This window comes from Trachurus japonicus, chromosome 14 (assembly GCF_045865225.1).
Source record: "Trachurus japonicus isolate A0001 chromosome 14, Traja_1.0".
Classification (NCBI taxonomy): domain Eukaryota; kingdom Metazoa; phylum Chordata; class Actinopteri; order Carangiformes; family Carangidae; genus Trachurus; species Trachurus japonicus.
The window spans coordinates 29750535-29771557 of NC_140920.1; the positions used below are offsets into that span (position 1 = coordinate 29750535).

At 44.6% G+C, this 21023-nt stretch overlaps 1 protein-coding gene across 5 annotated transcripts in view; it reads right to left on the minus strand.

Annotated features, from left to right (window-relative positions):
• Positions 1–304: 304 nt before the first annotated feature.
• The window catches only part of usp25 (ubiquitin specific peptidase 25), a 48077-nt gene continuing 27358 nt past the window's right edge, over positions 305–21023 (minus strand). For 2 of the 5 annotated variants that reach the window (XM_085798771.1, XM_085798770.1), the window contains exons 17-26: positions 18090–18359; positions 14982–15121; positions 9745–9918; positions 8421–8516; positions 6890–7068; positions 6300–6378; positions 5866–5945; positions 5111–5234; positions 3453–3645; positions 305–1189 (exon numbers count right to left, since the gene is read on the minus strand). In XM_085798771.1, coding sequence (XP_085654897.1) covers positions 1017–1189; positions 3453–3645; positions 5111–5234; positions 5866–5945; positions 6300–6378; positions 6890–7068; positions 8421–8516; positions 9745–9918; positions 14982–15121; positions 18090–18359 — 1508 coding nt within the window. In that variant the 3' untranslated portion in view covers positions 305–1016. The remainder of the gene's footprint in view (positions 1190–3452; positions 3646–5110; positions 5235–5865; positions 5946–6299; positions 6379–6889; positions 7069–8420; positions 8517–9744; positions 9919–14981; positions 15122–18089; positions 18360–21023) is intronic. The other 3 variants (XM_085798774.1, XM_085798772.1, XM_085798775.1) reach the window with 2 other exon arrangements.

The window sequence follows — 21023 nt, forward strand, 5'->3', positions numbered from 1 at the left end:
TGCTCTGCACAGTGCAGGTGGCCATGTTGCGGAGAGGCTAGTGAAATGTTTCCTGTCTCCTTCGTACGAGCTCTTCGTAGTGTCCTGGATGGAGCGTTCACTGTTCGCAGGAATGAACATTATTGCAGGAGCCCGAAATGGATCATTTGTTGAAAGTGGCGACGCTGAGCTGCAGCTGCTCTGTGCATCACTGTAACATGCAACGTTAATTATAATGATAATAATAATAATAATAATGATGATAATAATAATAATAATAAAGTCAGTATAAGTGAAAGAAAAAAAACCAACATGAGGCACAGCGTTGGTTAATTTGGCCTAAAAGGGCCATAAATAAAATTTTATTCTCTCAATTTGTTAACAAGCCACAGGAAGTCCGTGGCCAGCTACCACAGCACTTAAAACATCTCGTTCTGGCACAGTCCTCGAAGACGTGTGGCCCGGTGAGATCCTCTGAGCTGCTGATAAATCTGAAGGCTCTCTTTCCTTACTTCCTAAGAATGAAAATAAAACAAAAACATGGTAATACTGTACCAAACTGGAGGCTGAGCAGCGGGGATGATCCTTTCACACAGAGAAGGGTGCTTCAGAAAGGGGGGGGGGCTATGAGTGTAGCTGGAGAAGCTGGAATCAAACAGCAACAACAACAATAATAAACTATGAAAAAAAACTCTGAAGCGGGATGTGCTTTGGCTTTCCACCACTGTGGGGTCGCCTCTGTTTTCTCCATCGTCTCCCCCTCACTTTCCCTCTGTTTCCTCCCGACAGTCCTTGTCTCCTCCTCCTTCCTCCGTTGTGTTTTGCTTTTTAAAAGTGAAATAATATTGAGAATGATAAAACCTATAGCAGCAAAAGAGTAACAGAGGAATAATAGCTAGAAGCGAGTGACCCCTGGGTTTAGAAGGAAGGCATGGGTTAAGAGAGGTCCATGGGTTTCTGCCCGGTGCCGAGCCGGTGAGAGAGAGGGAGGGAGGGAGGGGGGGAGGGGGGGTGTGCGCCTGCTCGTCCCTCGGAGCTCATCTCCCCTCGGTGGGCACCCTGCCCAGGGCGGCCATGACGCGGCTGAAGCGCTCGCACAGCTCCAGAGTGGTGTAGGAGGGCAGCTTGGGGGGCTCGTGGAAGCTTTTGATCTCTGTGGAGCAGTCCAGTAACTTGGGCAGGAAGTCGGTCAACTTCTCCTGGAGGTTGGCTGCAGGCACAAGGTCACACACACACACACACAGAATGAACAGGGTCAGTGTTTTCTCTGATATCATTAGTAGTTTGAAGCGTGTTCAACGCAACAGACTGTAACACTGGTCTGGGTGGTAAGACTGGACAGGAACCAGAGGACACTGTGGACTCATGCTGCAGCCTCCATCTACTTGAGTCCAATAAACTGTTGGACAGACAGCTGGCTTCACTCTTTCACTTCTCTGGAATCTATTTCCTTCATTCACAACTTGAAGCAGAAGTAAGAGGAATATTTGTGTTAATATGAGTCTTAAATAGTTATATCTTCCGACGGCAATCACTTACATAGAGTGTTTGGTCTGAAACACGGGTCTGTCAGTCACTCTGCTCTGCTGTAAGCCGAGGAGAAAACTTTCCTTGTATCCTACAACCTTTATCCAATGAGGAGAGAGAACGGCATAAAGGGGCGGTCCTCTCTGTGTGTGCAGCCAAGGGATGCGCGTGAATGTGGTTACGTAGGGTCGAGGGCGGGGACTGCTAACTCCATCCGATGACAAAACGACCGGATCGCTTACTTCTGCTTTAATTGTCTTGTTGATGTTGGTAAATAAATGAAAACATAGTGTCCTTCAAGTATTCTGCTGTGAAGAAACAGTTACAGATTCGAAGCTCTGATGGTTTCATTTTTAAAACGACGGCTAAACATCACTAGATGCATTTCCACTGCAGGAACCGCCCCCGCCACTGAAGGACCAGGTCCAGGAACTATTACGGGGCTGAAAGGAGTCCCTGACTCGGGGCAATAGGCTGTCAGATCGAACTTCACTATTCAAACAGAATTCAAATTATTTTCAAAATGAGAACATTCAATGGTGAAAACTGATGTTCCAACATGAGTTTTTCCAAGCTGAGTTTTTTTAATTGCCAGTTTATTTGGCTGGGGCAGGGCGCCTACATGTTCCCACACCACACGCACACTTGTTTTTTTTAATCGATCGTTCCGTGGACCACTTATGTGCCGATCACAGATCAACTGTGACCCGTTGCACCACTACTAATAATAAGATTTCCCTTCTTGAAGTTTTATATTGAGTTGGTAAAACTTAAGTGTGTTGCAAATAGATGGATTGGAATGCCCTTTAGTGGACACAAGACAGTGGTGTAGGTGAATATGATAAGCTAAAAAAAAAAACACAAACACACAAGTTAAAAATTTGAATATAATTTGAAGATTTAACATAAGAAGCGTTAGAAATTCAAATCTGATTTTGGGGGAAGATTGACAGCCCTATGGGGTAGGTACTCAGATCGGCCCCGAAAAACCCCTGGGTGGGGCTTGAGGTTTACTTGGTGCTGATTGGTCAGACTCAAAGTGGGATGTGATGGATGCCAAGAGAAAGCCCCGAAATAAGCAGCATTTTTAAAAAAGCATCTGCACAGCCGAAAAAAGAGAATAAGTCCGTAAAAGACATATATAAAAAAAAAGCATGATAAATACGTGATTGTGATTACGTGACGATCAGAACGTCAATTTAAAAACTCACCCTCCCATAACAACTTGTAGGCTTTTAATGTTTCAGACATTAAAGTAGTTAAATTGGATGTTTCATTGTGGTTTTAAGATAAAGGCCTATTCATTATATTTTGATTGAAAGGATTAAGTTAAATATGGGTTTATTGAATTATTGAATTATTGAAGTGACTGTGCATGATGCCCTCGGGCTGTCCGGCTGTTGGGCCCTACAACACATTTGTTCTGATGTTCAGTGCTTCAGAAGCAGCATCTCCTCCACAACCTGGACTCACTTCTACTTTCAGTTACAGCCAATGATGTGTCAGCTGGGAAAGCAGCTGGCTCAGAGGGTGTGTGTGTCCCAGGCTGTGTAACACCTGTGCAGCTGGGCTGGCTCAACCTATCCTGAGGATCTTCAACTTAAACTACAAACAGGGACAGTCCCAGTCCTGTGGAAACATCAGGACTTCTTCCAGTACTGAAAGTAGGACAACCAGCTGAGATAAACGGCTACAGACTGGTGGTCCTGAGACAGGTTATCCACCTATCCATCTATCTGTTAATCTATTTATCTGTCCATCAACACCTCAGGTTTCAGCCTTGAAGCCTTTCAGACGACTGAGCCGAGCCGTGGCCTGATTACCGTGACCTTCGGCGGAGGTGCTGAGGAATGTTCTGGTAATCTTAGATTTCTATTCTCCAGAAATATCTCAGAGGCCGTGCAGACCACGGCCTCTGAGATATTCCCGCTCCCTCAGGGACTCACATTCCATCTCTTGGCCCAGGTAGGAGCACCAGCGGTTCCTCATGTCCTCCACCGCCAGAAGGTCCCGCTCCGTGTCGTGGACCAGCAGCAGGGGGAGGCAGGGCACCACCAGCTCGTTCATGATGCCCAGGCCCGTGGTCACCTCCGGTTCCTCTCCAGACTCAAACATGGCGGCCGCCTGCTCGTTGAGTTTCTGTGGGGAGTGAGATAGAAACCACATATAAATAATGTGAATAAATATGAACACCAGTGTGCTCTTAAACCACCTTCTGTATGTAGAATACACACATTTTGTTCTGTCTAAATTTCTAAAATAAGCAATAAGATCCATTTTCATCCGTTCATTTGTTTTGTTTTGTTTTATACTTTTGGGGGGGAAACATGAATAACAGTTTTTTGTTTATTTATGTTTAAATCATATGTGTGTGTAATGTTGTTTACTGATGTGTGTACTTGATTCAACAAGTAAAAACAATACATAAATTATTAAAAAAAAAAAAAAAAAAAAAAAACCCAATTAACTCAGGTAGTGATCAGTCTTTGATACGTCACAATCTTGGTCAAAGTTTCACAAACTCATGGAGTTGTTCAGTCCCTGTGGGCTTTATGAGCTGTGTATTTGTAAACTTGTCAGCTGCAGCATTAGGAGTGTGTTGTGTTAGCTGTTAGCAGGAGTGTGAACGTTGAATAGCTTTTATCCGGGGAAAAGACTGCACTTCATTTGCTCGGCTTTGCTGACATGTGTGTTTCTGTGTATTTGCTCTTGTTTCCATTTGTCTTGATGATAAATCGGTGACAGTTTCAGTAGCAGCAGTAATCTTCCAGGCATCATTAACAGACACAGTATCCTGCAGCCACTGGGCCTTAAGTGGGTCCTGACGCTCTCCTCTGCATGTGGATACAGGCTTTTCTCTCCCTGCTCTTGGCCAAAACCACCTTGCTGTAACAGACAAACTCTCTGACCTCCTCTCTCCGAGGAAACCACCTGTTTTTTTTTCTTTCGGGGCCGGTTTGGAAACGAGAACTGTGAGAGTGGATTTGCAAAACATCCAAGTACATTAACTGTGTCAATGTTAGCAGTGTTTTCAATTAAAACAAGAGCTAAAAGGTAAACAGCTGAGCGGAAGGAGCCGGAGGTTCTGGCCAGAGATGTGAGATGACTGATGGGGCCGGCGTGGACCTGGGGTTTGAGGTTAGCTGAGGACGTGCTTATGTCTCATGGTAATGTGTTTACACTCATGGGCCCTCCTGCTTCCTATTCCCACTCCGGTGATTACATTACCAAGCACAATGCCGGTGTAAGGTTACTGAGTGCAGCGGCGGGAGAGGGCTGCCCAAGATCAGCGCCCGGCCGATCAAAACAAAATACCCCTCGGCCCCCCCGGACCGATGACACCGGAGAGAAATGAAAAGAGGCTGACATCACAATGGAGAGAGGATTTTCATCTGTTAGTATCAGATGAAGAAATCTTAAGTGGAATATTCTGGGGGCTGCAAGTGAGCCAGAATAACATCTCAGCAGAGCCAGTGTGTCATGATAGTTTTGCCGAGTCGTGACGCAGCAGAGGCCGCTGGACTGAAACACTCTCTCTTTGTAATCCTGTTGGATGTGTTTGTTGCTGTATCTCTTCAGTGGTACAGAGACGATGGCGACTCACCAGCAGACACTCTCGGCGGTAGAGGCCCAGGAGTTCCTCGTCGTGACCTCTGTACTGCCCTTTGGACAGAAGCTCCTTGTTGTACTGATACGAGTAGATCAGATACATGAGAGCCTCCACGTAACTGAAAAGAGACGTCCGTCAACACTCGTCACCTTCAGATAAAAGCACCAATGTGAAATATGCGCTGAGAACAAAGAGAGTAAAGCGGTTAACAGAGGAAATGAACCCCATGAACCCACTGTACGGCTGCACGCAGGAAAACACTGCCCTCTGCAGGACTGGACTCCACATCCACTGGCTGCTTCACATCAAGCTGAACAGGGACCCCCTATCATGTATACAACTGTGTTTGATATTCAGCTTTCTTCAAATGCATTGCACTTGACTTGGTCATTTTAAATGTGGAAATGGTGTGTCTGTATTGATTCATGTCAATAATTTAACATCTTCTCCACGACAACAGGATGGGTCTTCCAACATGGTTGTTTAAGAAATGAGACTGCATCAGTTAAGGTTAAATCAGTTGTTGCCAGCTGAAACATAATCATCTATACAGTAATTATCCAATGGGAGGCTCTAACCTATTAGCTTAGTTAAATCCAAGTGGTGACTTTTTTTTGGGGGGACGGGCAGTGTATTTTAAACATCAATGTGGAAAAGAAAAAATATCAAAAATGATCTAATGACCCAAACCCCCCCTGTTGAAGACCTCTGCTCTAAGATGAAGGTCTGAGACTGAGTGAAGGTATCACCTTGTCTTCTGAAAGAGCTCCAGGCCGGTCATCATGAAGATGGTGGTCTCCCGGAAGTTCCTGTAGTCCTGATGCCACATCTTATCCAGACAAACACAAGTTACCAAAGGAAACTCAACAACATGAAGATGAACATTTTAAAAGCATCTGCTGTGTCTGCGTAGAAGCTTTGCAGACCATGTACAGTACCAAACGTTTGGACATAATGGTCTTTCTTTATTTTTTATGACTTTAGTTTCAAACTGAAGACATCAAGCAAACTATGAAGGAACATGTAGAAGGAAATATGTAGTAAACACAAAACTGTAAAATTAAAGAGGAGATGTGTCTAAACTTCTGACTGCTACTGTATAACACCACCTTGTAGGCAGTCTACTATTTTAGATTTGAAAAGAAAAAAAAAAACAAAAAGCCCAGAGGACTTCCTGACTGACCTCATATTCATCCATGTTGACCTCCTCGGGCTTAATAAGGTCCAGTTTGGCACGTGCCACATTCATTATGCTCTTACATCTAGGGGGAGGAGCAGGAAGAAGAGGAAGCATTAGCGGTGAGATGGTGAGTCATTGTGAGTAACACCAGGAGATGAAATGGTCCACCTTGCCCCCAGGCCCTAACACGGCCTAATGAATCACTCTTTAGTGCTGAGAGGAGAAGTGAAACGCTCCTCTGGAGGCTCCTATTGAGGCCACATGCAAACATAAATCTAATTATCTGGCTGAAAATAGAGGGAGAAGGGAGAACTCATGAATATGGATCGAGGCCAACAGGCGTAGTTGAAAAGTTTAAGGAGGTAGTAAAGGGGCGTTACGCAACTTGACGAGAGCAGCATCACGGGCTCAGCAGTGACGTGTGCAGACAGTGGTATAGATATCTTTCTAATGGTCTGTGTGTGAGCTGACTGGAGTCAGGGCTCTGCTGCCCTCTGCTGCTCGTTTGCAGGAGTTACGTCTATGTAAATGATCTATGACTCAGGAAAAGCTCAGAACACGGGGGGGGTGAACATTTGCGGCGGTGTAACTACCTCTCGTCGAAGGCCAGGTTCCTGTCGGCGAACTGTGTGAGCAGAGTCCTCTCCAGGATCTTCTTGGGGGCCTGGTTCTGGATAAAGTAGACGATGATGTGCTGGAGCCGGTAGTCGTTCTCGGGCGACGTGTCCTCCTGGGCGAACCTCAGCAGACGGGCGTACTCCAGCTTTATTGCCTGAACGGAGACAACGTCCAGACAGGCGTTGGTTAAAACTCTGACGCTGAGCGGGTGCTGATGTTTACTTACTCACCTGCAGGTTGTTTCTTCACTCTGAGATACTTTATCAAACTACAGTACACCTGTCATTTTACACTCATACAGTGGCAGGCAAAAGTTTGGGCACCCCTGGTCAAAATTTCTGTTAATGTAAAGTGGCAAGTAAGCAAGTGGAAGATGAAATGATCTCCAAACGGCATAAAGTTAAAGGGATAGTTCAACATTTTGGCAAATTTGCCTCTTGCCATAATCCCTTCAGTCTTAGGGGTAGGTTCATTCCATTTAATTGTCGGTGCAAGCTGTTTTTAGACCCGCGGGGCAGAGACCCTCGCTGCTCAGCTAACTCAACAGAGGCGAACAGTACTTTCGCCTTTCCTTGATCAAAAACATAATCCAACAACTTGTTACGAGAGGTTACTGTTGTGTTAGCTGAGCAGCTCACGTCTCTGCCCCGCCGATCCAAAAACAACTTGCAACGACAATTAAAGGTAATGAGCCAACCCCTATAGGGGATTATGGCAATAGGCCAATTTGCCAAAATGTTGAACTATCCATTTAAACATGAAACACTCTTTTGCAATATTTTAAGCAATATCACTGTATTATTTTTGTTTTCTACAATTTTAGAGAGACAAAGGGAAACAAATCAGCAGCCTGCAAAAGAATTGGAAAAAATGATATTATTTAAAATGTAAAGGAAATGTGTCATCTGTAACTTCATGTCTTTTAGAGATCGTTTCATCTTCCACTTGCTGAACTGTTCACATTAACACAAGTTTTAACCAGGGGTGCCCAAACTTTTGCACGACACTGTATCTGTACTTCAGGAGCTGAAATATTCTCAACAAAATCTGATCTGGGAAAACAATTTACAGAATTCATATCTTCACTTTAATTTTGAAATCGCCCCTTTTATTTGCTCACACATTATAGTCCCTGTAGAAATTAGTCCTGTGGAACCCTCCAGTTGTCAATTTACACTTTGCACTTTGTGGAGATTTAAAGGGGGACTATACAAGTCCAATTGCTCTTATGCTGTTTTGAAACAGTAGGCGGAGCTCTGTAGAGAAAAAAGTGAACAGAGTGCATATTTTACACTGTTGTAAAACCTCACAGCAAATCTTGCAAAGTTCCCCTTTAAAAAGGCAGCTGCTTGTTTGTTTGCTCAGGAATTAAACAACCCAAATGACTGGAGAGAGATCAGAGAAGTAGGAGTTACTGCTGCTAGGTACTGTAAATGGCATGCTGTGTACCTGGAATGACATGAGGTGAAGGTGGAGATGGAGAAGTGACGGAGAGGTAATGTGTACCTTGAAAAAGGCTGCCTCAGGCCCACTCTTTTCATAGACGCTGCTGGATTTGCCAATGGCCATTATTATACCCTGCATGTTGGGGGTCACCATCGCCTGCCCAGGAAGCAGGAACCACGTTAAACAAAAACAAACAGGTCCTTGGGACGGAGCAGCAAGGTCAGCCTGTGTGTTAACGTGCTGCGAGGCTCTGTGTTACAGCATGCCAGAGTCAGGGCGCCAGGCAGCACTCACAAACCCATGCATCAGTTAAAGTGACACAACTGTGACAGATTGGGTCGGTCAGTTCAATGGCACCACGCTCCACCCTCACAAGGACGATGCAAGAAAACCAGAGCAGCCGCATGACAGCTGTTTGTGACTAACAACTGTCCACACACAACATGCTGATACAGCTACTGATGTGAAGCCACAGCAACAGTAACCTGGTGGGAACTGGATCAAACCTGGACAAATTGTAGAAACCATCCAGTGCAGGTGCTTTTACTTTCTAAACCTGTCGGTTCTGATTGTTCCTGCTAACTGATTTCTGCCTGAGTGCCAAGATGCAGACAGGCTCAAGACGAGACTTTTCACATCGAGGACCAACAAACAGGTCGATTCACCCTGAGTTCATCAGTAGGCCTGTCACAATCATGACATTAATGCTGCATTCACATGGAGTCCGGCAGACGGCACACCAGAGGTCATGTTAGTGGACCAGAGAACGACGGCAAAACTTGGGGGAGGCCGGCAAACGGCAATGCCGTCCGAATTAAAAATTCGCCATCCACCGCCACGGAATTACGCCATCACCATAGCAACATATTGTTACGTGTGAATCGTTTTGCCGTCTTGCCGTTCTGTCGGACCTTTTGTTTGTTTTTTGCATTCCGTTCTATGGCTGTAGTCCGTTTGCTGTCTCCTGTCTGCCAGACGCCATGTGAATGCAGCATAACTGCCATAGAAATAATTGTGATTAACCATGTATAGTATAAGCCTAAACATAGTTAGAAGAAGAGCCATTTATTGGCTTTGTAACTAAATCCATGATGCTGATGTCGATAGATGTTCATTGAAATATTAAAAACTGAAGCTCCTCCAGATAAACAGTTTGTTTGAGCTCCACTCATGTGTCATTAAACCATGGAAGAAGAAAAAAGAGGTGCAATGTGACGATGACACTAAAGGTCAAATCTCAAATATGACATGTCTGTTAGTTTCATCCAGCTGTTTCTGTACAGAATCAAATAACTGTGATCAGGTGCCTATGTAGTCATTGTGACAGGCCTATCTGTCAGGTGTGAAAACCCCATGAATCAGACGACCACAGGCAGATAGCTACCTCGTCATCATACCCCCCCTCCTCTGACTCAATGACAAAGGTCCCCACATTAGGAATGGCCACTTCTACTGTGCACTGGCTAGGAGGCTCGTCCTCCATGGCCGCGGGAGGTGGAGGGGTGGAGGGGCTTTGCACCAAGACCTCAGGCTGAGGAGAGGTGGGAGGGGGGGCGGACTAGAGAGAGAGAGAGAGAATGAGACAGACAGGAGACACATGATGGACAGGGAGGGACAGTGGATGGAACTCCCCTCTCCTCTTCAGGGGGAGAATGAAGTGCTCATCAGATTCAACAGAGCCAGAGGTCCCGTGAAGCAGCGTCTCCCTCATTATCATAACATCATGTGACACTAGTGTTTCTAAAACCCCCCAGTAAACCAGATGAGCAGGACATGGCCTCCGACAGCGTTAACAGCACAGTTTAACACTCACTTCAACTATTTGGCTCCATGGTGAGCTTACGGTCACTATGCTGACAGGGTACAGACACACAGAGAAACTGTATCTTCTTCATCTTCATCATTTAGGCAAAGTGAAACATCCATACATTGTGTACTGCTCCAGTAATGACAGAAACAGAGCAGTGAAACAGTGCTGTTCAAAATGCTGTCTGACAACTCAGCACCTTGGTCAGTTGACCCAGCAGCTGTCTGTAGGAAACACTTTTCCAAACATGATGATTGAGTGAAACACAGGAGAAAGGCTACTGACTGCTGGGCTTTAAACGTTGTACTGTTTTAAACTTTAGAACAACCTGCCTGAGGATCAGAGTGAAGCTGGAAACATTTTAGTCTGGCTTTTCTGTAGTGTCTTATCAAAATTCTATGGTTTATAGTTACTTTATTTATTACTTTTATGTGTATTTGTTGTATTTGATTGTTTTTACTGGTTGTTTGTATCTTTTATTCTTCATCTTGTTTCTTTCATTTATTACTGCTTCATTTTTTGTTTTGTTTTTTTTGTTATTTTACTGTTTCAATTTTTACCCCCCTTTGCTACCCCTCGCCTTGCGGGGGCTGCGGGGTAGCCTATACAGCCCTGAGTAGTGGTGCAACAGATCACAGCTGATCCGTGATCAGCACACAAGTGGTCCGCAGATCGATCAATTAAAAAAAAAAAAGGTGTGCGTGTAGTGTGGGGACACATACGCGCACCGTGGCAGCCGAATGAACGGGCAATTAAAAAAACTGCTCGTATATTTGAAGCTGCAGCTTTACCTTGTGCACAACAACAACTGCATTTTGTTTTATCAACATGTGTACTACTCCGAACGTCGCGACGCACTACGTTCATTTGCCACGTTAAAAGAAACATTCGACTAACATTGACTAACATTCGAATTGTATTCGAATAGCGAAGTTCGTTCTGACAGCCCTAGTCAGCTCTGAACTTGACAAAGGTTTTCTCACATTAGGAGACATTTCTGTGCATCTCATCGCAGACTGGAACATGTGCCAGCTTTGGATGGTCCTGTTTGAACTGGTTCTAGTTTACACTGGAACGTGTTCATCTGTTACAGTCTGGCCCTCTCCCCTGCACCTGCATATTAAGGTCATTAAGACTGGAGGTAAGATCTGCAATCCAGACTGACTAAAGATTTATTTTTATATTTACAGTTTAGTTTTTTTTATTAACATAGTGTCTTACCCAGTCCGAATTGTCATTGACGAGTCCATCAACCCCTCCCTGACCCTCTCATCCTTCAAAATGAAAGCAGCAGCAGTAAACCAGTCAGTAACAAGCTGGTGCCATCGGGGGCAAACTGGCCTCCCACCAGCTCAAACTAAAGAGTCTAGATGCTTTCCTTCAGAACCCCCCTCCAAGCTGCTCTCATCTCATTCACAAGGCTACAACCTTCTGATGATTTACAGAACGGTTTCCCTCTCACTATAATAAGAAAAAGAAACTGCAATTACTACAAATAATACAACATTAAAGCAGATAACAGCGGCACGGCCGTTTCGGCTAATGCTGCGTTCAAGGCAGGCTTTTGAAACCGTAAGTTACAGCTTCAAGTCACAACTACGACTTGGTAGCGTTCCAGGTAACCCGTAGCTCGTGTTTTTACCGTCCTGTTGTCTGTGAAAGTCACTATAACGGCCACTCGTAACTTCCGACCCGTGAACTCGTACCAGATCGAACTGGTATGACTTCACAGGAAGGAAAAACACAAAGTACGAGTTTCCTTGAACGCACCATGAGTTAGCAGCCCCCGCCCTTGTCAGGCATCAATTGGTCCTCGTGCTACGTCACCACATTCACGCGCATCCCTTGGCTGCACACACAGCCCTTCATGCCGTTCTCTCCCCTCATTGGATAACACTTGTATCCCACAAGGAAAATTTTCTCCTCGGGTTACAGCAGAGCAGAGTGACGGAGAGACTCGTGTTTAGGCTGAAATACTTCATGTAAGTGATTGCTGACGGAAAATAGGACTATTTAGGACTTATATTAACAAAAACATTCCACTGATATCTGCTTTAAAGGCCAAACTAGTGCTACAGTAGAGAAGTGTTGGAGGGGATCAACAGATCCAGTGTGTTTTCCCACAGTGCTGCTGGGTGGTGTGTAGCAGCAGCTGAGAGCTGCTCACATCCAAACACACAATCTCTATAACTGCTGCTGCACTTGAGATGAAGCGTCAGTGTCTGGTGTGTGGGTGAGAGCTGGGCTAATATCCATCACATCTGTCCTCTCCTCCAGCACCAGGGTCAAGTACTCACATTAATGCAAAACTAGTTCAGACCAGAATTTGAATGTCAATTGTCAGAGACCAATTCAAACGTCTTAGCTGTGTTATCATCTGCTGCTCACTCTGGACAAGGCCCTCTGTGCTGTAGCAAGCTGAAGGGAAACACAACAAGACGCCTTGAGAGAAGACTCCTGTGTCATTATGGTCTGTGTGTTTTTCCTTTGAGGGCAGTGATGATAGTTGTTTACATATCTGTAAAGAACAAAAAGCTCTAGCAACACTTGTCCTTCAGCGTGCAGCCTGACCCTGATGCAGCTCCCAGCCCAGACCGCCTCGCTCAAACCAAGTTGTTCTTTTCACAGTTTCCTGTTTGGAAGTTGGTCAAGTGGTCCTCATTGTGATGCTCCTACTCTGCTGCTTTATTGTTTGAGTATCTGTCCATGTGAGTGGTGCCACGGTGACAACAAATGATCGTTTAAGCAGTTGGTAGAACTGGACTCTTAAGCCAGGGACACACCGGCCCGACCGTCGGGCGACGGCGTCGGGAGCTCGTCTGTTTGGTGTGTTCCTCTCCGTCGAGAAGCGTCGGGTCTTGTCGGGTCTCGTCGGGGCCGATTGAACATGCTCAATCGGGACTCGTCGGCCATCGGGAGAGTAGACTCGTCGGGTATTCTGATTGGCTGTGTGCTAGCTATGGCGATTCTGATTGGCGGTGCCCTAAGCGAATCAGCGCGGTGTGTGGGAAGTGTGAATGTGACCACAGTAGTGAATGTGACCACAGTAAACAAACGTGTCCTAGCCTGTCCTACAGTAAAAATGGTATACAAAATAAAAAGAGGAGTAAAGCAATATATTACGCGGCTATATATATATATATTTAAACATCAAAGATGTTCAATCAAACCCACATAGTTTGAAACAACGTTCAAAACACACACAGCTCACAACTAAGCATATAAAGCCCGCTAGCTTAATGCTAACGTAATGTAAAACACCATAGACGGGCTAACAGAAATTAGCATCGGCTATCGCCAGTTCGCGGCAACTGAGCCACAGCAGTAAGCTGCTAAAAACTGTTTTAATTTTGGCTTTAGCGCTGTTAACACGTGGCTGGTTAAATTGTTTTGGGGAGATTAATGTTGGTCTCATTGATGAAATTTAACAACTGTGGCAGTGGCATTAGTTTGTTTGAATGGAAAGTGAGCAGGGCTGCCTCTGGGCTACGTAGGCTACTGAAATCACCACATTTACGTAAATAAATAAATGTTTTACAATGAACCTATCAGTCTAATACATTTTATTTTGTTAGGTCAACATGGTTACTGTACATGGCAAAGATTATTACTACCACTTTATGACTTAGAATTGGTCTGTATTTCTATGGGGGAGTCCTCGCCACTCAATCGCTCTGGTCGGCAGTCGGGGCAGTGTGTTTCACTTTTTCCTTTCTCCCGTCGAGAGGCATGAGAAAAAGCTCCCGCACACTGTCATCACTTGCAGAGGTTTTATTGAGCAACGTTTCGGTCCTGAGACTTTCGTCAGGTTCTAAAAGGTCGAGAGGCGACAGACTCATCGGCCAAAGCCGTCGGCGTCGCGTCGGGAAGCGTCGTGGCGGTGTGTTCCTGGCTTTAGGTTTCTCTATTGCAGGACAGTGTAACTCCAGCTGGTGGCCTGACTGGTTCCAACACCTTAGAAACCTACAGGTTACTCCTGTCTGGAAACCGTCTTCTGCACTGAGGGACAACATGGACTACATGGACTACATGAGGCCTGGGAAACACCAGGTGCCCATCACCGAGTACTGATTATAAAGGCTGTCCTGGTACTGACACTAAATATCACTTACTCACAGCACATCACTTCTTTAGTGAGTTCCTCAGATGAGTACCAGCAGATAGTCTTTGGTTCTCTTCTGTTTTCTTGTTGTTGTGACTCTTTTAGCTTTTATTCTGTATTCCTGCATTTTCATGTGATGTTATTGTTGTGTATTTTAATTGTATTTATTGATAGGCACCTTGTAACTTTTTGAAAGGTGCTCTATAATAATTATAATTAGGCTATTATTATATGTCTGGGAGTGCCGATTGGCTACCTGATCCTCTATTAGCAAATGAGAGGACGATCAACAATGTTTTTTTTTCTCGTTATAAAACACACACACGCTGTCCTTTGGATCAGCTGATCAGCACATCTTCATCTCTCCGTATACGACGTGCAGCCAAACAGCAGCTGAAGACAGAGAACAGCAGAGACTCCTCTGACTGTTGAGCTCAGCTGAACAGAGACGACTGGAGAGCTCAGCGCAGTGCAGCGCTGTCCTTTGTTGTTTTTTTACTGACTGTCAGGTACGTAAAGGCGCGTGGTCGACATACACAACTTTACACATTCCTAATTTTCATTGTGCATGCATACCTGTTATGTGCACCCCTGCTTATTCATATAGTTCTCATTGGGAAAGATGAAAGTGGATGAATTTAAACGGGGAAAATAAAAAGTGATGGAAGGATGGTGGTGATGCTGTGGTGTGTGTTGTTGTTTTTGTACATACAGCGTTTAACAGAGCCTCAGGGCTCCTCTCCTCCTGCTCGGCTGCAGCCCTGCAGATGGCTCTCTCCGTGTCCTCCTGCAGGTGCTTCGAGTTGTTAGTGGGCGACGGCTGCTCCATGTACTCTGGGTCCTGCTGGGGGACTGCAGGATGGGGACAGCACCGTCAGAGACACAGGAGGACATGCACACTTCTCTACATTACACCTTGTGTTACAGAATTTTATTTTATTTTTTTTAATTCTTTTTTATTTTCATTCAGCCCCACACCTTCCACATCACGTGACCCAGTCCCACCCCACTCCATCGTCCCCATACACGTATAAAAAAAAAAAGGAGAATGCTAAATATCAATTCATGAACAGTGACAGAATTCTTAAATGCTTTTACAGCTGAGTAAACAAAGGGTTCCAGAGGTCATGGAGCAAATGAGCCTGATTATCTTTTTCCAATGTTATTTTTTCCAAGAGAAGAAAATTGAGTTATAAGATCCAGGAACATATTAAATGTTGGTGGATTAAATTCAGGCCTTAAAACAGATTTTGTAAATAAGCGAATCATGTTCCAGAAACTATTTACTTTATCGCAGTGCCAGAATATGTGCATGAATGTTCCCTGTTTAATTTTGCATCTTAAACAATTTAGTGAGCTTTCTTTCAAAATGTTCTGCTTTCTTATGGGGGTTAGATAAAATTTATGAATGAATTATAATTTGTTTCTTGTGTCAAAGAATTTTTAAAGGTTCATGAGGCAAGATTTGTGAAGAAATGCACATGTGTTTTAAGTTTTTTACTGCTAATGGGCGATGAAGCGTTCAAAACCAAAAAGAATGAGCCCACTCGCGTATCTCTCCGTTGCCTTGAACAGGCTGTGTGCTGCATAATGCGCTGCAATTCTGGGTCCGAATTTCCCGCGCTGTCCGCGGATGTGACGTCAAATGACGCTGCATGCGCGTCCTCGACAGCTTTGGCTTTCCACCGCTTGCGACCAGCCGCGGTCGGCTGATGTCTTGCAGCCTAAACAGTCATGTGAGCAGCGAGTAGAGAAATAACGTCACTTTCTTACATTTTAATATTTTTTCATGCGAGAAAGTGACAGTTTAGAGTCCCAATCTGTTGTCAGTTTATCCAAATAACGTCTGTAAGTAGATTTGCTCCGACATTTTTCGGAGGAGTGCAGAGCCACACACGAGTGGCAGCAGCAGCGGCTCGTCACAGAGGCTGCAGCCGGGGAGCTGAGCTCATCGGCCGGGCAACAGCTGTCCTCCTCCCAGAAAACGAGCCGAGTAACTTCCCCACAGGTTTTTAGAGGTTTTCTGCCGGCTGGTTGAATTGTTTTTAGGAGATAAATGCTGGTCTCATTGATGAAATCTAACAGTGGCAGTCGCATTAGTTCATTTGAATGAAAAGTGAAGCTTCAGGTGTGTGTGAGCAGCGCAGCCTTGGGGCTCTGTACGTACAAAAATCACCATATTTAGGGGCCGTGTCCACCGGACGCGCTTTCAGCTCTGACAGCGCGCTCAGCGCTGCTTTCCCAGCGCTTAGCGCTCTCTCTCCCTCGTCAGAATGCCGCTGTTGCTAGGTTACAAAACGAGTCCTCTGACACTTCCGTGTTCCGGCCTTGTTTAATGTAAACACTACAACGAGTGTCAGAAATACACAATAGCATTAGCAGCAGCTTTTGACATGGACCCTGAGGTCGGCCTACCTTCAATACAAGTGTGGGTCATGATATAAACCGAGCCACGTCTCCGGTTGTGTTGCTGTCGGTAACGTAAGTCCCGCCCCTTCTTGATTCTGATTGGTCAGTGCGGGGAAAAGTGACATTGACGAGCGTAGCGCTGTTCTAAAAGTTGAACAGATTTCAACTCGAAGCGCTCTGAGCGCCGCGACAAAAAGAAGCAAGCGCCGAGGGCGTTTTACCGCCGAGGGCGCTGAGCGCTGTGAGCGCCCAACTCAATAGGGTTTGAATGTAAAATAGACGCCCAGAGCGCTGAAAACGCGTCTGGTGGACACAGCCCCTTAGGCTACTTCAATAAATAAATAAATAGTTTTACAATGAGCCGATTGATTCATCCGTGGTCAGTTTATCCAAACAACGCCTGTAAGGACATTCTCCGACTTGTTCGGAGGAGTGCAGAGCAGCCGAGCGGCACCAGCGGCTCATAGAGGCGGCGGCCGGTGTGCGGTAAACTGAGCACTGTAGAGCGCGGCATGGCGCATTTACTGTTTATTAACAGCCAAGCGCGACGTGTGTGTGTGTGTGTGTGTCGTGAGAGAGACAGCAGAGGGGCTGACTGGCAGAGATGAGAGATAGTGAAAGCTGTTCTTTTTTTCTGTGAGAGACTGCTGCGGCGGACCCAAACGAAACTGTGGCGGCTGATTAATGGAAAACACTGGTATAGTAACGTTATGCCGTTTCCAATTCAGCCACAGTGTCACTGTCACAGCATCAGCTGCACTGCTGTGTCGGGTTGATGCGCGCTCCCGCACCAGCTTGGCTGATGGCTGCAGTAACCCTGACGGCCGCTACGGTCGTTGTATCGCTAATGAGTTTTATTCCTTGATCCTGCCTCAAGCTCCTTTAAATGATTTTTGCTTGCTTGTCAAAGCAGCAGCGTGCAGGAGCTTATCAATGTTCAAGATTGTTATTTCAACATTCAGAATTATGATTTAAGTATTTTGGATTTTACTTAAATGTTGTTCTATTTTTCCTTTTATTTATCTATTTTAATCTTTTAGTCTTCTTAGCCTATGAATTGTATCATTTTAGTTCTGCTAACTTTTTAGTTTCTTTTATTTATTTGGTTTTATCCAGTCTCTGGTGTTTCCTCACAGCAAATTGTTGAGAGTAAGATTGCACATCCGTTGCCTTCATTCAAGTGTGTGTGTGTGTGTGTGTGTGTAGCCGTGTGGCTTTTGGTTTTACTTCTCACTGTGTAATTAAGCTGATAATCAAATATGTATCCACCATAATGTGAGTTCCATGGGCTGAAGGCTGAATGTGAAATATTCTACATATTAATGAACTCAAAAGAGTTAAGAGTCTTTTTGTCTTTATCTTACAACAGTATTGATTCTTTCTACAGTGTCCAGAGTGTGGTGAGCCTGACCTGTGTTGTCTGGAGGGCTGGACTCGATGCTCATTGGCTGAGGGGAGGAGGAGGATGTGGAGGTGCTGTACGCTGCGGAGGTAGCCGCAGCAGCAGCGGCCGCCGCAGCCAGCGCCAGCTTCTCCTGCTGGGCCTTGCGGGCCTGCAGGGTGTCCCACTCCACGATCTCTTTGTCGAACAGCTCGTTGTCCTCCTTCACGTACTGCTTCAGGTCTGGAGGTAGTTTGTCCATGCCGCTGAGGATCTGTCCCGTCTCCTTGTCAAACTCCTCTGCAGAGATGAATGATAAATGAAGATGTAGATAAAACATGTCAGAGGAAAGTCAGAATCTACTCTGAACCAAAATAACCTCCACCAACCTTTTGTTTAGTTGAAATTAAAACAGAGACAGAGACGTAACAGAACCAGAAAATCTGGGCTACACTATGAGGGTTGGTATATTTTGCATTGTCTTATGGATCACTGAGCCACCAGTTAGCATGCACTAGAGTCACATGCTTCATACATGTTCTGAGACAGTGTTGAATAAAATGAAACATTATGTTGTACACAAATACATATTAATTGTGGTCTGGCCTCATGATTCGATTAGATTACGATTCATCAGTCTACGATTTGGTTCGATTCGATTCTACGGTGCATCTCGATGCATCACATCCTCCATTTTCTATGTTGCCACAGGACATGTCTGTATGATGATACAAGTCAGCCGTGTAAAACTCCAGGATGTAGGACATTGAAACACCCTATGCTATGAGTGACAGGCAAACAGCCAGTCATTTAACAGCTGTGTAGTTTGGTTGCAGCACCGTCTCCAGGTGTGTTGATGACAACAGGAGAGGAGATTATAAACTAAAAAGGACACGTTAGCTTGTTGGTATGGTAACGGTAACAGGTGACTGTTACTGTGTGTGCAAACCGCCCACGTCACTGAAACGCTCGATGAAATCTCCCATTAAACACACACATCTCACTTGGTAGAGCACGCCTGCTGCAGCGATCCTGGGTTTGATTCCACCCGTCAGTCCCTTTGCTGCGTGTTATTGCCCCCTCTCACACTCTCTCCCCCTCCCCGTCTCTCTCCAGCTGTCCTTTCAAAATGAATGCATAAAAAGCCCGGAAAAAAATGACTCTATGCAGGAAAAACCCTGCCATTGTGCTTTAAAATAGAATAAATAACTATCTCTGCATGTGAACAACATCATCAAACTTGAATGAATTATTTGAATTTAAACATAACTGCATCGATTCAGAATCGTCTAATTAAGAATCTTGATGCATCTACAAAAAATATTATTTTCGGGGAACAAACCTGAGCTACTAGACCTATGTGTTGTGTCCCTCTCTGCAGACAATTAAATCAGTGTGCATGATATTTCATTGGTCTTGGTTTTTTGACTCCCAACAGACAGACCTAAACATTTCCACAACAAGAATATTGTATACTGTATGTTCTCTGGTGTGCTTGATCATGTGCTATCTAACTGTGCTTCTCTTTTTAAACCTAAAACCTGCTGTAGTTTGAGCTTCAGACTGACTGTTTTCTTTCAGCTTCATCTTTTAACTAAAGTTAAGCCTGTCCTCCTCAGTAGGCGTGACCTTCAGATGGCAATCCATGCTTTTATTAGCTCTAGATTAGACTATTGTGTGCATTTGAGTCAAGCAGTCTTCACTGTCCTGTGCCTGATTGGTCCAGAATGCTGCTGTAGGTCTTCTAACTGACCCTGTCCTCTGCTCCCTGTTCAGTCCAGGACTGTTTTGAAGCTTTTAGTGTTCATTTTTAAAGCTCATTCATTTTTAAAGTCTCACTGCATCATCTCTGACAGAGAGCTTGAAGTCTCCACAGCTCTGCACAGCTCTCTGCTCATTGGATCAGCTCCTTTTAGACGTCCTCATTCCAGCCATAAACATTTGGGCGGTGTTTGGCTGCCCCCAGATATTGAAACACCTCACCCCGATTTATGTGCTATGAACGAGCAGGAACTTTAGTCCAAACAAGTCCAAAGACCATTTATTTAGAATGGCTTTTTAACATCTAATTAGAATAGAATAGAATAGAATAGAAGCTTTATTTGTCATTGTAAAAGAAACTACAACGAAAATAATTAATAATTATAAATAATTATACTGTATATGGTGACATCTTCCTCTTTTATATGTCTCTGTATGTTTTTAATGTGTTTGTTTTATTCTTGCGGTTATCTTAATTTCTTATTTTGTATCTTTTATCCATGTAAAGCACTTTGATCATCACTCCAGATGTTGTGAAGTGCTACATTAAGAAACTTTGATTGATTGACATCCATAGGTCATGTTGACATTCTATTTCATATTTCACATTATAAACAGACTCAGTCAGAGTGTCTGAGAACATGTCAACAGTGTGCAGGTGTGTGAGTGAAAGCAGCACACACTCACAGACGTGTAACGGTGCGTTCACACACCAGAAGCGTCATGAGCGACTACAGCTGGCTTTAAAACTGAGCTACAGATCTATCCTGCAGCTCAGTGTCCTTCTGGCTGACCAGCCACGCACTTTACAAGGATGACCACATACTGCTACCCATGTTTCACTGTGTGTTATCCATTACACTCTGTATATGAATCAAGAGACATCAAACAGCTCCAGGAAACCAGAGACCACAATTATGAGTGCAATTGGCTGCTGCTTCGGTGGCGACGCTGCTCATTTGCATAAAGTTGAGCTCCTTCAACTTCAAATTGAAGCTCTAGACGCTCTTACCGCGACGCTTGCCGCTCTGGACGCTTCTGGTGTGAAGGCACGGTAAGGCAAGGCATCTTTATTTATATAGCGCATTTCATACCAAGGCAACTCAATGTGCTTTACATAAAGACAAAACATTTAAAAAGAACAGCATAAAACAGAATTAAAACAAACAATTAAAAAAAGAAAAAAAAGAAAAAAAAAATTGT